Source organism: Leishmania braziliensis, chromosome 26 (genome assembly GCF_000002845.2).
Source record: "Leishmania braziliensis MHOM/BR/75/M2904 complete genome, chromosome 26".
Classification (NCBI taxonomy): Eukaryota; Euglenozoa; class Kinetoplastea; order Trypanosomatida; family Trypanosomatidae; genus Leishmania; species Leishmania braziliensis.
In genome coordinates, this window is record NC_009318.2 from 802,742 (window position 1) to 819,090 (window position 16,349).

A 16,349-nucleotide genomic window follows, 5' to 3' on the forward strand; every position below is an offset into this window, starting at 1 on the left:
ATACACGCTCAGACCGCATACGCCCCAGTGTAGCAATCATGTCTCTCCATCCTCGTGCCCCCCTCCCCTCTCTCTCTCTCTCCCGCTCTGAGTCTCTCACAAAAATCTGCATTTTGGCTGAGTGTATGGTGTAACGTCACTTTTGTAGTTGCGTGCTTTGTGCCGTGCCTGTGTTTAGCGTCAACGAAGTAACCGCACTCCGTCTTCTTGCTCCTTGGGTGTCAAGGCTGCGCGACTGGTATTTCCACCGCCACCACGGACATCACGCACGTCAGCGGGTATACTTGCACGCACGCTTAAAGAGGAGGGCAGAGAGGTAGACGCCTGCACAAGAGCGAAGGGTGAGTCACTTTAAGCGAAGGAAACAGAGCCTGCCATGCGCAACGCAGCGGCAGAGACGCTCTTGAGCACCGTCAGTGCCACCGGGATGGCCCTGACGGAGGACGGCTTTGCGGAGCACATGGACAGCGTCGACCCGCTTCGTGAGCACCGCAGCTCGTATCACATTCCTAAGATGCGCGATGGCACCGCCTTCTCCTACTGTGCCGGGAACGCCATGGGGCTGCAGCACATCCATGTGGAGGCCTCCGTCGAGGTCTTCCTCAAAAAGTGGCGCGAGCAGGCGGTGGGTGGGCCCTGCATGCAGCCCACGCCATGGCCCGAGATTGGTCAAATGTGCGTCAAGGACATGGCTGCCATCGTCGGTGCCAAGGACACGGAGGTGACCATCATGAACACCCTCACAGTGAACCTACATCTTCTCCTGACCGCCTTCTACCGCACTCAGGGTAGCAAGAGGAAGCTCATGATTGCACCTCATAGTTTTCCGAGCGACGGCTACTGCCTCCTCTCGCTACTCGAGACGCGCGGACTGAACCCCGGCGAAGACGTTATCAAGATCACGGCACCAGGCACTAGGGACTGGAGCGATCCCGCTACCGTCATCCCGACGGAGGCGTTCCTCTCCGTGATAGAGAAGCGCGGTGACGAAACGGCCGTGCTCGTTGTGTCAGCCGTGCAATACCTCACCGGCCAGTGGTTCGACATCCCCGCCATCGTGAAGGCGGCGCGCGCCAAGAAGATCATCGTCGGCGTTGACTGTTCCCACGCCGTAGGCAACGTGCCGCTGCACCTTCATGACTGGGACGTCGATTTTGCATACTGGTGCACATGCAAGTACCTGAACAGTGGCCCTGGCAGCCTCAGCGGTCTTTTCGTTCACAACAAGCACACGCCTTGCACCATCCCGCTCGAGTGCCTGAACGGATTGTGGAGCAGTGACATCAAGAGTTGCTTCTCGGAGCACCGCAGATTTGAGCCGGCGCCAGGTGCCTCGCCGCTGCAGATTAGCACTCCATCAGCGGCATGCCACGTGATTCTGGCGCCGTCACTGAAGCTGATGGCGTCGGTTGGGATGGAGGCGATCCGGCAGAAGTCGTTGCTGCTTACAGCCTACCTGGAGCTGCTTGTGAGCGAACTCATACCTCCGGGCTGCATCGATGTTGTGACACCAGCAAACCCGAACCAGCGCGGCGCCCAGCTCTCGCTCCGCATTCTTCCAAATAAACTGAAGTTATGCCAAGAGGCTGTGTCAGAGTATGAGTGTGGCGCCGGTGGGGCTGCCGAGACGGACGACACCGCCCTGCTGCAGCGTCAGCTGCTCGACAAAGGTGTCATAATTGACATGTGTTCCCCAGACATGGTCTCCATAGCTCCGGCGCCCATGTACAACAGCTTTGCCGACGTCCTTCGTGTCGTGCGCACTCTTGCTTCCCTCTTCTAGTCAAGCGTGTGTTGTCCAAAGTGCGTGATGAAGAAGTAAATAACAAAAGGCCGCCAATGCGGATGCATCGTGCAAACTGCACTCGTGAGAGCATACGAGAGGGAGAGTAAGGGAAGTAATTGAGTGGATGGTAGAGGAGGGGGTGAAGGAGAGTGATCAGAGAGGACCACTGTTTCACTGTTCTTCTCGCTGTTCTCTCTCTGTGCGTGTGCCTCGACGCCCCCCCCTCTTGGCCTCCCTCCCTCCCCCTCTTCCTCGATTTTATCTATGTTGTTTCGTTTCCTCTTGCTTCCCCTCGATACTGGTAACTCTGCTCTCCTTCTGTACCTCAAGGAATCGTACGTGACGCTCGTGTGCTGGTATGTGTACGTAGTTGGGGGCAGTCAGTGCAGTTGTACGTGTGCCTGCGTGTGTCTCTCTCTTTCTCTCTCTCTCTGTGTGGGGAATCAGTGACGGACATACAATTCCGAATTCATTCCACTGCACGACAACGCTTCCCTGCTCTCTCCCCCTCCCTCTCCCCCTCCTCCCATGTGGTCAGCACCGTTCACAAGCTCACGTCAGTGCTTGCGCACGTGTGCCTCCCCCTTTTTTGCTATCGATTTTCCTTCCTTTTTTTTTTTTCGGGGGTTGTCTCTCTGTTTGCACGTGTGTGTGTGTGTGTGTGTGTGTGTGCGTGTGTGCTTACATTCGTAATAATTTATGTATGAGTGGTCCCAGAGGTCCACGCAAGACCCCGCAATCCAACGCACATCGCACCCATTTCACTTTTCTACTCCCTTTTCTACTCGGAGAGTGTGTGAAAGGGGGAGGTGGCGGTGGCGGTGGTGGTGGTGGGAGACAAATTGCGCGTACGTTAGCAGTGCGGCTGCCTTTCATTGCAACGGGTCTCTTGTTGCCAGGAGGAGAGTGTGTGCACCAGACTGTCTGCAGCTGTGCTCTTTCTCTCAGTGTGTCTGTCTCTCCCCCATCAGAGACCGAGTGCTCTGAAGAAGTGCGGCAGTTCCAGTCGTGAGTAACCCGCGCACGCAACAAAATTGCACGTTTTCCCGCGCGACTTTGCAGGGGGGGGGGAGGGGCGGAGGGGCAGAGGGGCGGAGGACAGGAAACTGCTTTCTCTGTTACGTCCTCAGCACCCCCATCACAGTCAGATCTCTCTGTCTCGCTCTCGCTCTCTCTCTCTCGATGCCACCTTTCCTTCTATAACTCCTCTCTCTTCGCCTTGCAGCCCTCACAGAGACTCTCTCCTTTCTCTTCTCCAACCCTCACTTCTGCCGCTGCAGTTCGTTTTGCTTTGCTCTTGCAGTTGCCCCTCGTCCGTGTTTCTGCCTCGTTGCTTACTCACTACCACACTTTGTTGTCTGCAGGCAATAGCATAGGTTGTGCGCCAAGCTCGAACACTGTGTCCATGGCGGACTACACCTTTGACTCCGCCATCCGCCGTGCCGACGGCGTCGGCACCACGGCCACTCTAGATGACTCGAGTCTCCTCCGCTCGTTGATCAAGTCTGCCAAGAGCGCACACAGTACTCTCGGTCGTGCACTGGACAACAACCTGTCGCACCAGCGCTTTGGCGGAGCGGAGATGGAGCCGAGCGCGCTGACGATGAACTGGCGTGAGCGAAAGCGCCAGATGCGGCTGCAGCACGAGATGCAAGTCGCGTGCGACGACATCCACCTGCGCGCAACGGGGACGCGCAGGGATCAGCGTGATGGTGTTCCAGAGGCGTCAGTGAGAGGTACAGCACCGCGTCCACTAGCTGCCTCCACCTTCTCAGCGACAGGCATGGTCATGGGCTGCACCGCTGACAAGTCGCAGCTTTTCATCCCGGCACTGCCGACGATGGCGCCATCTATGACGGCCGCCGCTGACGATGGCACGGAGGTCCTTGGCGGCACGAGGATTGGTGGTGACGACCGCGGCTACGTCACTCTTATTGGTGCAGTTCCGACTTACAATACAACTCGGCTTATTGAAGACAACTACGAACTTATCAGCAGCTTTCGCGCCTACCGCACAGACGCACTAAGGGCGGAGCAGCAGACCGCTCTCCGCGACGTTTCAGCACCCCACCCAGACCTTCTGCTACAGTTAGCTCCGTTGGTTCAACCGGTGCAAAGCGACGAGGCAGCTCAGCAGCATCTGCTCGTCGACCAAGAAACGCTCCCGTATCACCTCCGCCAGCGCTACAGACAAGCCCGTGCGTCACATTCAATGTCGGCGGCGCATGTAAATGAGGCTGCAGTGGCAGTGGATGGAGGCGGGGAGGCGGCGCCGCACAGCCCTAAGTCTCCACCGCAGGTGGACGGCACCGCGGCGGTGGCCACCGCCGCCAAGGGCACGTGGCCCTTCACCTGCCAAGGTCGTCCGGCTATAACGGGCGCGCAACACAGTGGAACCGTCGGTAGTGCTGGTGGGAAGGGTGGCAACGAGCTCCATCGCCGGCGCCACATCGGTCATCGCCAGCCGTGCCTCGGCCAGTACCACGTGCGCTACACCGTCGTCGAGCCACGTGTCGTCGGCGGTTACGTGGCGCCACAGGCTCCCGTGAGGGATACTCAGCAGCACGACGAGGCAAACCCGCGACAAGACGCAGACGATAGCGGCTCTATCTTTGGCCAGACGCAGCGAGAGGACTGCTGCTTAACTGTGAACCTGCACGGGTCGTACTCCACGGGTGCCGACGCTACCCCACACCGTGGCGGCAGCACGCACGGCCAGAATATCAAGGGCAGCTCCATGTTTGTCTCAGAGTCGCCGCGGCAGATAGGGCACGGCACAGCCGCCCCTGATGTCTTCTACTGGCCATATCCCGATGTGCGCTCCACTACGAAGCGAGTGCCTTGCCTTGTGCAGCTTGACAACCCTACCACGCAGCGCCGCAGGGAGCCGCTTGTTTCAGGAGTGCCAGGCTCGGTGTATGAAGTGTGCGGCGATATCGCGGCGAACCAGACACGGACAGTGGCGATGGATCGGACGACTGGACGTAGCTCACACTGGTACGGTCGAGCGCCTCCTAACGCCCGCGGCGAACCGCTGGACGTGGATGAGGCGCTACGCGCGACACGACCGAAGGAACGGGCGGTAACGCTTCTGCCCCGCACGCATGCGAGAGACCCGAGCGCGGATTCGGCGCGTACGCTGGCCGTGGTTGATACAAGCGTCTCTGTCGAGCGCAATTTAGCCTATCCGCAGCCCTTCATCGGTGGCCTAACGCAGCTGGCGCACATCCGCGATTTTGGTAAGGTCCTCGGCCGAGCCAAGCGGGAAGAGCTGGCGATGCGCAACATGGGCGGCGGTGCCGGCAATGACGTGCTACCTAGAGAAACCGAGGAGTGCGAGTGGACGCAGAGGCGTAGTCGCGCCATCGTGATTCACCCCCGCGCGCCTGGTCACCAGCCATTGCACGCGCCGAACGCCACAGAGCTCGGCGACGTACCCTCGCTGACTCTCACGAAGCCGCGTTCGGGGTGCACGGCTGACCTCGGCAAGGGTCAGGCCAGGCCGATGCACCTCTTGCCAATGCACGACCTCACGTACAACGCGGAGCCAGGCTATGTGCTGACTGGGCCACGCGCGAAGGGCACGCCGTCGATCGGCCGCACCGTGTCACGCCAGCAGGCACGCTCGCGCACCGCAGAGGAGGGCTGTGGCGCCTTGGTGATGTACAATCCAACAGACTACCTGACCCCGCGTGTCAAGTCGGTGCCGGACTTCGAGAAGCAGATCACCAAGGCGCACGAGTTCCGCGGTCACCGGGTCCAGTCGGAGCGGTATCTGCAGCTCTTCCCTTCTGCACCTGGGCCTGGCCACTACACGGTCAACTACTCCCAGGTCGAGTAGCGCGAGAAGCTGAGGAGAGGAGAGAGAACAAGGCGCATGGCAGGCACCCGTGTTTCTCCATGTATGTGTATGCGGGTGGATGTGCATATGCACAAACCGTAGATGAACGTGAGCGTTCACCTCTACCCCCACCCACACCCACCCGGGAGGAGAGAGATCGTCCCAGTGCCGTCTCTCGCATTTTCTGTTCTGTGGTGTCGTGTCCGCTGACGCGCTTTATTTCTCCTCAAAGACCGAAAGCCCTACTGTCGCTCTCTCGCTCGCTTTCTCATCCATCCCCCAACTTCACTCATGTAAACCTGCACTTCTTCTTCTCTCACCTTCGGTCACGGATTAGCGCGTATGTCCGCGCCTCACTCAACTCCGCTACCCCTCTCCTGCCCCTCTACTCACGAGCGTGCGTGTTCTTGTAGGTGTCACTTTTGCCTGTCTGTGTGTGTGTGTGTGTGCCCGCATGCGCCTCTCCCTTTATCTCCACCATTTTCGTGAATGAACAGGCGACATTGCCTCTTGTCTCTTTTATTTTGTTCATCAGCCTCATGTATATCTGGGGTAGGCGGTGCATCGAATGATGCGCATATCTGTGCTTGCGTCTGCTGCGCCCAGCACGTGGTGGTCGCCTCCGCCGTCCGTCCCTCTCTCCCCCCCCCCCCCCCCCCACACACACACACACAGTAACTTCATGTACAGTACATACTCGCTTTGTCTTTCTCTTGTTGGTGTCGTCGTCGTCGGGAACGTCGTTGTTGCGCCTCCCCCTTTTATGTCTCTTTAGTGTGTGCGTGCTGCTGGTTTGCTGCGTGGGCGTCTGTGTGTGCGTGTGGGTGTCCGTGTCCGCGTGCGCCAGTGGGCTACAGTGCTTGGGGTGCACTGAGATCAACTCTGTCATGTGCGTGCGCCAAAGTGCAATACGGCATCATTGAGCTCGCTCAGAAACGATGCGAAGTTCGCTATAGGGAAAGACGAGATATTGGCGTCGTCACGGCCACTGCTGCGATGGTGAGCCGACGACTGATGGTGCCTGAATGGCAGCGGTGAAGGAAAAAGAGCTGCCACACCACGACCAAAGAGCGGGCCTCATCGCCATTTCAGCTTAGTTGCGCCCTTCCCCCTCCCTCTGTCCTCTATGCATACACACACACACACACACACACACGGACAGAGAGTCATTGCGTGGGGTGCTGTGGTGCAGTGGTGAGCAACGCTAGCGGTGCTTAACTTCGGTCCATGAAGAGTAAGCATCCTTCCCGTCCTCTTCCTCCCTCTTACTTGCCCCCTTTCTCTGTCTCTTGTCTTCTCCTTCCACACATACTGGTGAACATCAGGTCCGTTGTACAAGGCGACCTGCCAAACACCTGGGCGGCGCTATTCCTCCGCCGTCTCTTTAGTTTCGCTTTTCGCGCGCGCGCGTTTGTGTGTTTTGTGTGCTTGTTTGTGCCCACTTTTGACTTTGGCCACCCTCTTACCTTCCTCGGCGTGCCTCTCTCCATCCCCTATACTCTACGCCAGCGCAGGGTACCGCCCGCTCGCTTCTTTGCCGATTTATTTCGTTCGTTGCGTTTCTAACAGAAGAGTTGTAGTTTCTGACAGAAGCCATGCTCCGTGGCAATCCGTCGCAGGCTGTTGACGGCCGTCGCTACCTTAGCGCCGCCGCTGCCGTGCCGAGTGGCGAGTTATCGCCTGCCTCGCCGTCGAGCGCCGGCGCCGGCGACCCCTCCTCGTCCCCCATTTTGACGGAGGCCAAGGAGCGGACACCAGGCGGCAAGAGGCCTGCCGAAACCCGTAGCGGCATTCTCGGGTGCGTGAGGCAGCGCATATTTTCTGAAATGCTTGACCCCGTTGCGGGTGACTACAACATTCTGGTGTGCGACAACAAAGCGGCCGAGATCCTGAGCACATGCGTGCGCATGCACGACTTGATGGACCACGGTGTGACTCTTGTCGAGGATCTCGGCTTGCCACGACAATCAGTGCTCAGCAGCGCCGCCATCTACTTTATCGAACCCACCGAGGAGTCCGTGCGTCAGGTGATGAATGACTGGCAGACGAAGGACATGTACCGCGAGGCGCACGTCTTCTTCACCTCGCCTTCGTCGGAGAAAAACATTCAGCTTTTGGCATCGGAGCCGCGCCTTGTTCAGGCAATCAAGACGTTGAAGGACATGCTTCTTGACTTTGTGGTCCCGGAAAGCTTGCTCTTCTGCTTCGGCATGCACGACGACATCCAGAGGCTCTTCCCACCCGACGTGGCGTTCTCCGGTGGGCACGAGAACATCCTCGGCGAGATCGCCACACGACTGGTGTCCGTCTTCTTCACCATTGGTGCCGGTGTGCCAACAGTGCAGTACCAGGGCAGCAGCCGACTCGCGCATCAAGTAGCGCGCATCTTCGCTGATCAGGCCGCCCAAGCATTGCGCACTAACCCGACCACGTTCCGGATGTCCAGCAATGCAACGGCAGCCAGCGGTGACGCAGCAGAGGCCCCGCTGCTCATCATTGTAGACCGCTCCTTCGATGCGATAGAGCCGGTGATACATGAGCGCACGTATCAGTGCCTGCTGAACGACCTCATGCTTCTCGAGAACAGCATTTACGAGCGCACCTTTGAGGATCGCTCCGGCCAGGAGAGCACGCGCAGCTGTCCGATAGACGAACATGACCCGTACTGGTGCCAGTACCGCCACAGGTTCTTTGCTCTCTGCCTCGCCGAGTTCCCGAAGAAGCTAGAGGACTTGATGGCTGCCAACCCGACCCTTGTGGCGGGAATGAAAAAGCTGAAAGGCAACTACGGGACTGGAAACCGACTTGCTGACATGGGCAGCGCCATTCGTTTCCTGCCGGAGTTTCAGGAGCGGCAGGCGAAGCTCTCCCTTCACATCGACATGTGCTCGAAAATCATGGACCGCTACAGGCAGCAGAGGCTGGCAGAGGTGTGCGAGATGGAGCAGGATGTTGCCACTGGGCGACGACCGTTCAAGGAGCTCTATGACAGCGTCCGCCGCATGGCAGCAGACGTCTCTCTGCCGCTTGACGTGCGCACGCGTCTCCTCCTGCTGCTGATCGCTGGCACAAACACGCACGAGTTCTCCGAGGCGAGGAAACTCATGTTACTACAGGAGACCGGGCTCAGCAGCCAGATTGACCGCTGCAACTCCTTTTCCATGTTCATCTCGCGAATAGGCCAGCTGCCGCAAGACGCGGCAAGGCAGAGCATTGTCAGTGAGGCGAGCAACGGCCGCGGCGGCAGCGGTAACGGCGGAACTGGCAATAACCTACTCGGCACCCTCATGCGCCGCTCTCTGCGCACGAACCCCACGAGTCTCCAGCACGCAAATGGGTTGACAGACGGCAGCGCACAGGGAAGCCCGACTCGCCAGAACGACAGCAACACGAACAACCCAGAGGCGGATCCGTACCGAAATCAGGCGTACTTAGTCCTCAATGCCGCTGCGAAAAACACACTCAGCACGTTAGACTTTCCCGTCTTCAACACTGGTGCCGGTGGCGGGGGTGGTGGCAGCCTTCGTGGGGCACTACAGCAGCGACGTACGCTTCGGGCTGTTGGCAGCGGCAACGCGGGGGTCAACTTCGGCGGCCCTGCCGGCGGAGACACCAACCTGACGCTCGATCTGGGCTACGAGGGGCAGTTTGCGCTAAAGACACGACGTCGCATTGTCCTGTTCGTGCTGGGAGGCGTGACCTACGGCGAAGTGCGTGCCGCTTACGAGATCTCGCAGACCGCGCATGTGGAGGTGTTTGTGGGCGGCACGTCAGTACTAACCCCCGACAGGTTCATCTCTAGTCTGGACTCCCTACGCTGAAGAACGGCGGTACACGATTAAGTCCCGTTTTCCTTTCCTTGAGTTCTGTCGAGGGGAAAGCGGAGGGAGGGTAAGGTGACTGACTTGTGCACGCACACACGACACTCGGTGTGCACTCGACCTTCACAGCTGCCCGCTGTGAAGCGTTTGCATCTCCCCTCTCCCCTCCACACACTCCTGTGCTGATGATGTGAGTTTCCTTTTCCTTTATGCCATGTGAGAATGCTTGCTTGACCTGCTGGTGCTATCTGTGAGGTTGTGTGGGTTGATACGTGTATGGCGTGCTTTTCGCTCTCTTCGCACACACGAACAATCAATCTTAGCGACTCGCGCGTCTCCTTCGGTGTTTGTGGCATGACGGTCAGGTGCCGGGATGCCAACGCGCGCGCGTGTATGTGTGTCTATCTTGTTCTCAACTCCGTTTCACGCACTCGAGCCTTTTTTCTTGGCCATTTTTTCCGCCTGTCCTCTTTCTTTTCTGCCTTCCTCGCTCGGGGGAGTGTCGGCTGTTGTATCGCACTCCCCTCTTTTCGTTTGCTCCACTTTTTGTTTTCTCGCTCCTCTGGTGCTCCCGAGTTTCTGAGTGCGCGTGCGCAACGCTGGTGTCTGCAGGTGGGTGGGAGGCACACATGTTTCATGGAAACAACTTCATCCACACTGCAGCAGCAGTCGGGCATGGGGACAAGAAAACCGCGCGCATTAGGTTGACACCCAGGTGTGATACACTAGGCTGCTGATGAGTCGGTCTGCTTGAGAAGTTTCTCTTGGGATGAATACGACGATGCGGATTGGGGCGTGGGGGTGAGGAAACACCACTGGAAAAGAAGGGGGGATGGGGATCGTTTTGTGCGGTGGTGCGGCACATCACATTTCCCCCTCGTGTCCCGTTCCGATGTCATGCGTGGTGCGTGGAGCTGTCCACGTGCTTTGGCCGAATGATTGCTCTGTGGCAACAAGCTGAAGAGGGGTGTGATGACTGTGTGTGTGTGTGTGGAGGAAAGTAGGTACGTGGCGGTGACCAGAGCGAGTGGTGAACTGTTAGCGACACGCACCTCCTTATGCACATTGCCCCAACACGGTACTCACAATCCCCGTCCACAGCGAAAGAGGGCTTTCCGCCGTTGCGTCTCTCTCTCTCGCACAGTACCCCTTGTCAACCTAGTCAGCGACACAATGCTCTTCACTCCGAATCTCAAACCTCTCCCCCCCCCCCTCAACACTCTTGACCTCCTAACTGTCTTCCTCTTACAGCACCCTGTGAGCCTCTGTACAAATTGCTAGGGCGCGCATAAACACACACATACGTGTTTCCAGTGCGTGCAGGGGTGACTCAGTGCCGCCAGCATCACCTGTGGGTCGTCTCTGTTGAGCCTTCGCTCTCTTTCTCTTGAAGTCGAGTCTTCCCTTTTCTCGCGTGTCTGGACGGCGTAACCCCTGAGCGGAAGGGAGAGTGACAGCAAAGCCGCCGTACAGCACCGCAGAGAGCGGCGAGACGGCCCGAGCCGGTGTGCGGTGCCAGACGTATCTCCTGTGCCGCCTTTTTCGTTGTCCTCTTCTTTTCTGAGCCATGCGGTGCCGCACGCTGACGCTGTTGTCCCGGGATGCGCTGAACGCGGGAAGTTCCATGACCTTGGGCTGCAAGGGTATGCGACCCTCTCCGGAGGCACATCGTCGACGAATGCCTTGGACGGCAGCCAAGGACTACGTGCCCGGCGTTGTATTGAACAACAAGGAAAACCTCATCTTGGATGGGACGCAGCTGGTGGAGCTTGACCACATCGATCGCTCCGCGCAGCTGGACCCGCTTGAGGTGCTCAAGGCCGCCGTGGCAACGCGCGCCTACAACACGTCTACCGGCTTCAACATCTTCCAGCTTGCCTCGCAGACGCGCTTCCACGGCCGTGGGCAGAAGTTCTTTCGCGAGGAGTGGCGGCAGGGCACTTACGACAAGTACGTTACCTTAGCTGCCATTGATTTTGATCGAGAGGGCAGCAAAGGCACGGCGTATGGCTACATCACATTTCATGGCGAGTCCACTACCCGACCTGTTGAGATCAGCTACGCCGACACACCAGGTTGGCAGATGGAGTACGATGACGCTGCCGCGGTCCCCTTTGACGCCGTCGTGCCACCACCGCCGAGCATTGGCACGGAGGTCCCGGTAGATCCCTCCACGTATAGGCTGAAGGCATACCCCTTTTACGATGCGCCGAACCCGCCCGAGTTTGTGGAGCGGCTGCTCAAGGATCGCGGTGTGTTGCCAGACCTGCCCATGGATGCCTCGGTACCCGCAGAAGACGAGGCGGCCGCCTCCGCAGACGGTGCAGGCGCGGACGGATCACATCACTACGAGTCGAAGGACAGCGTTTAAGGCGTACACAACAGAACAAGAGCGACAGCGATGCGTCCATTGTGCCGCCATTCGTCCTGGCCTCCCCCTCCTCTCTGCAGCGCTCCTCATTTCTTTTTTTTTTTGCCTCTGCGTTGTGGCATGTCATCGTCAGCGGCAGCGGCTGTGGACTCTCTATTGTGATCGGTTGCCTCACAGTGATGTTGGTTTCTCTGGAGCACGCGAGGCGAGGAGGAAGCGGGGAGAGGGGGGAGAGGGAGGCGTAGTCGTGCCGTGCATAACGCCCTTCACTCTCTCCCGGTCACTGTCGCAAGACTGGTTTGCCATCACAGTGTCTTTGCCCTTCTGTTGAGAAGTTGCTCTCTGGTTTTCGTGTTGTCTCGTTAATGGCCAGGACGTTGTTCGGCAGTGATGTACGCCTGACAGGGATGTGATGCAGAGACGTTTGAGGGTTGCAGCGGGGAGGGGGAGGGAGGTAGTTGCCATGTAGCTCTTGTCTCTGCGCGTGGACGTACACGCAGGCGAAAGCGCGCATTTGCCTGTGTATAGGGAATACGATCATGAGGTGTGGAATTGGGATGCGGTGGGTGGCAAACTGTCATGTAAGTCCCCTTCCGTGTGTATACCATCTTGTGTGTCTGTGTGCTTGTGTAGTGCAGCACGCTACCGTCAACCCACCCGCGTTCACATTGGGCAGTCCCGACCGTACGCTACGCTACTTCAAAGTCGCATGAACGCGAGGAATCAACGCACCCACCTGCTTCACCCAGCGCCTGGCCTACCCAGCGCTTTCTCCTCATGCGTGCCGGCTGCCACTGCCACGGTCACCGTGGCGCTGGGGCGTCTCTGCTTCTCGTGCCGCGAAAGGCGCTCGTGTGCGGGGCGCGGCGATGGGGGCGGGCGGCCGCCGGCAATGCGACCCATTTTTTGTCCTCTGCTTCTGCTCCTCCTGCCCACGCGTGGCGGGGCGACGGCGGAGTTAAATGCGGGTTCGGTAACTGAAAATCGTAAGCCCTTTTGTTTGCTCTCTGTGCCTTTCCTTGCCCGGCCCCGTCGGCGGCGGCGGTGGCCGGCGCCCCCCCTCCGCGGCGGGGCAGCCGCTCACCGCTAGGGCTAAGAGACCCCTCTTGATGGCGAGGGGGCAGGCCGCGCCTGCGCGCCCCGGCCTGGCGTGGCGCCGCAGGAGGCCCCGCGCCCCCCGCCCGCCAAGCATCCCGGCACCAACAAACACTCCGGACCCACGCGGACCACTCTCCCCCACCCCCACCCGCGGCCCTCCCTAAAGCGAGCACAGCGATCCCAAAAGAAAACACCCCATCAAATTATTTTTTATTACTGCAAATGTCGTCTGTTCTGTCCGTGACACTTTGTCAGATGGCTGTCACACGCGAAAAGGCAGCCAACATCAGAAAGGCTGTCGCGATGATAGTTGAAGCTGCGAAGCGGGGCAGCAAGCTGGCTGTTTTGCCTGAGTGCTTCAACTGTCCGTATGGCACAAAGTATTTCGATAGGTACTCTGAAGCTCTTGCGCCAGGCAATGAGACATTTGACGCGATGTCGCACTGTGCCAAAGTGAACAGCATCTGGATCATTGCCGGTAGTATCCCGGAAAAATCAGCTGATGGACGACTATTTAATTCCAGCATGACGTTTGGACCGGATGGTGCGCTGAAACACGTGCACCGCAAGGTGCATCTATTCCGCATCAACACAGAGGCTGTTCGTTTCGACGAGGGCGAGGTGCTTAGTGCTGGAAATGATGCGACCGCCATCTCACTGGACGAGCACACTAAGTTCGGCGTTGGTATTTGCTTCGACATCCGATATCCCTTCCTGGCGTGGAGGTACGCCGAACAAGGAACCTCCTTCATTGTGTACCCAGGTGCCTTCAACATGGTAACCGGCCCGGCGCACTGGGAGCTGACAGGGCGTGCTCGCGCTGTCGACAATCAGCAATATGTTTTCTTATGTTCCCCTGCCCGCGATACCTCCGCGGAGTACGTGGCATGGGGTCACTCCATGGTGATAGATCCCCTTGGCAATGTCCTCTGTGAGCTGGATGAAAAGGAGGGGTTCGTTGATTACAAGGTGGACCTGAGCGCCATTTCAGAGACTCGCAGCCGAATTCCCATTCTGAAAGGCGTGCGTAACGACCTCTATACGCTACATTGGAAGCAGTAATGCCTGCTTTTTCTTTTTATCTGCAGTTGGTTGATCGTAGTGTAAGTTACATTTTTCAGTATTATTATATCAACTTTTTACCTTTGCTTCTTTTTTTTTTTACCATTCTATCACACATGCTTCCTTGTGCATGCAATCGCTTCTTGCACCAGAATAGCTCGAAGAATGTGCCCCCTTTGTATTTCAGTTAGTGCAGTGAAAAATGAACCCCCAAAGAGCAGACTCTGGTATGTAGAGTGAATGGGCACGGTGCAATTTGCTTAAGTCTACACTCAAAGTGAGGCTCGGCATTCGTGTCCTCTCTCTGTGCTTAGCTCGCACATCTTTCTGAGAGTATTGCTAATGTGAAGGTCCAAGGACCAATTTCAGCACGTTCGCATTTGTGTTCTTTTACATAATGACCTTTTTTCTTTCAGTTTCGATTGACCACCATACCCTTTTTCTATACATTTGCGCGCATTCCTGCGCTCCTTTGACGCATGAAAGGATTTCTCGAATGCATATGAAAAAAACAAATTCGCTAGTGATGCTTCGTCGTGGGCAGCACCTGGCGCTTTTGTGCGCTCTTTCGACTCGTAAAAGTACTCACACATCGAGCATACCAGACTCCGCAGTTGTGGCGCACACACAAACTGAACAAAAGATGGTGCAGTCCGCTGAGATTGTCAATGAAACAGTGCACCAGAGGAAAGCCGAAGGTCATCTGAAAAATAGTAGCATTGATTCAGACGATGTAAGCATGATGAGCAAGAGGGATATTGAGTGCATTGAGCTGCACAAACTCCAGTACATGCACTCGCAGGACGGGCCATTTATTGGTTCGCGGACAAAGGACAACACACCGGATCAAGTGAGCTTCCGAAAACGTAGACACATTGTTCGAGTTCCTCAACCAGACATCGAGTACCGCCCGAACGAAACATCATTTAGGCGCCTCCCGAAGAACTACATTATCCCCAATGAGTTTGAGCTTCGCGCGCTCTATCCGATGTCGACAAGCCTAAAGATTATCGAAGGAAAGGCTGATTGCGTCGATCACAGCGCATTCAACATCGATGAAGATCCGTCACCTATTGCATACAGTATGATCTCGCCGCCAGATTGGAGGTCCGATATAGAGTACCCGTACATGGTTGTGTTGCCTGATCACCGCGGCGTTCCACGCGACTTTGAGGATGTGTGCGCCAACTTCTTCGAGCGTCCCACTCATTACGAATTGATGGTGCAACAAAGGTGGGTCATTCTCTCCCCTGTTGTGAACCTTCGACATAATATTCAAGTTCCGGTGGAAGGGGTGGTGGCGCGATTCTGCGATTGGGTGACGGACAACTTCCGCGTCGAGAATGGGAAAGTGCATCTTCTCGGCAAAGGTAATGGTGGGTATGTTGCACTGCGAACGGTGCTGGAGCACAAGGATGTGGCCCTTAGCGTCACCGCAATTTTAGGCCGCAACGGCTCCCCTTTTAGGCCTCTTGATCGAGCACAGGATAAAGTGAAGAATTACAATGGTGTCCATAGTCTTGTGTATGTGCCTGGGCTGCTAAGGAAGCAGGACTGGTACTACAAGTTTAAGTTCATGCTAGACATGGCACGGGTGCGCCCACCTCTTAGGAATGTGCATTTTGCTGATGTACGGGACCATCAAGTGTACTACGCCATTAATCCGCATGAGTTTTGGAACTACATGCTGTATTTTCGGAAGTACCACATGAGGATGATAACAGAGAGTGGCTATTCTGTTTAGCCGCTACAGGATGTACACCAAAACAAGCGATTTAGGAAGCTTCAGCCTGTGCCATTTTTTTTTCTTTTGTCTCTGTGTGTGTGTGTGCGTGGAGTCTAAAAGTTTGTGATGAGGGAATCACGGGTGCCTCGAGTATACTGCTTTGTCTCAGCGTAGCATTTTTTGCGTGCTGTTGCAGGTTTCTCACGTTTTGCAGCTTTTCAATGCGTGCCGAAACAAATACCCATCAAAGAAATAAAGTAGCTGATCTTTACCGACCCGCTACACATCTCTTATTTGTAGGTCCACAGCACATATGCGAGTAGGGGGCCGCCTTTTCCCTCAGAGGCATCGTTTAGTAGTGGAATCCGCAGCTTTGTAACCAAGCGCGGCTTTTTTGTTCTTGTTCTGAGTGCTTCACCAACAGACGAGGACTTTCAAACAATGAGCACCTCTTCTCTCCCCTTGTCTCACGTTTGTATTTTGGAGGCGTATACAATACCTGCAAACAAGCGTCTATATGCTCTTGTTGTTACTTTCTCAATTTTTTTCCTTTCGTGAACTCGGTGAGCCACCGCTACTACTGAACTCATCACAACCGAAGCAGGAAACAATAAGCAAGTTTCTGACTGCACCTATCGTTTTTT

At 56.8% G+C, this 16,349-nt stretch overlaps 6 protein-coding genes across 6 annotated transcripts; all 6 read left to right on the plus strand.

Moving 5' to 3' along the window:
• Positions 1–376: 376 nt before the first annotated feature.
• Positions 377–1,783, plus strand: LBRM_26_2160 (putative kynureninase; the record flags this gene model as incomplete). The annotated part of the gene is made up of 1 exon (XM_001562396.1): positions 377–1,783. The coding sequence occupies one exon, from the start codon at positions 377–379 to the stop codon at positions 1,781–1,783; it is 1,407 nt and encodes a 468-aa protein (XP_001562446.1).
• A 1,408-nt stretch (positions 1,784–3,191) lies between these two features.
• Positions 3,192–5,627, plus strand: LBRM_26_2170 (conserved hypothetical protein; the record flags this gene model as incomplete). The annotated part of the gene is made up of 1 exon (XM_001562397.1): positions 3,192–5,627. One exon carries the CDS (start codon positions 3,192–3,194, stop codon positions 5,625–5,627), a length of 2,436 nt encoding a protein of 811 aa, XP_001562447.1.
• A 1,826-nt stretch (positions 5,628–7,453) lies between these two features.
• Positions 7,454–9,448, plus strand: LBRM_26_2180 (putative syntaxin binding protein 1; the record flags this gene model as incomplete). The annotated part of the gene is made up of 1 exon (XM_001562398.1): positions 7,454–9,448. One exon carries the CDS (start codon positions 7,454–7,456, stop codon positions 9,446–9,448), a length of 1,995 nt encoding a protein of 664 aa, XP_001562448.1.
• A 1,567-nt stretch (positions 9,449–11,015) lies between these two features.
• Positions 11,016–11,819, plus strand: LBRM_26_2190 (conserved hypothetical protein; the record flags this gene model as incomplete). The annotated part of the gene is made up of 1 exon (XM_001562399.2): positions 11,016–11,819. One exon carries the CDS (start codon positions 11,016–11,018, stop codon positions 11,817–11,819), a length of 804 nt encoding a protein of 267 aa, XP_001562449.1.
• A 1,320-nt stretch (positions 11,820–13,139) lies between these two features.
• On the plus strand, positions 13,140–13,979 carry LBRM_26_2200 (putative nitrilase; the record flags this gene model as incomplete). The annotated part of the gene is made up of 1 exon (XM_001562400.1): positions 13,140–13,979. The coding sequence occupies one exon, from the start codon at positions 13,140–13,142 to the stop codon at positions 13,977–13,979; it is 840 nt and encodes a 279-aa protein (XP_001562450.1).
• A 526-nt stretch (positions 13,980–14,505) lies between these two features.
• On the plus strand, positions 14,506–15,723 carry LBRM_26_2210 (conserved hypothetical protein; the record flags this gene model as incomplete). Its single annotated transcript, XM_001562401.1, has 1 exon — positions 14,506–15,723. One exon carries the CDS (start codon positions 14,506–14,508, stop codon positions 15,721–15,723), a length of 1,218 nt encoding a protein of 405 aa, XP_001562451.1.
• Between the last annotated feature and the right edge of the window lie 626 nt (positions 15,724–16,349).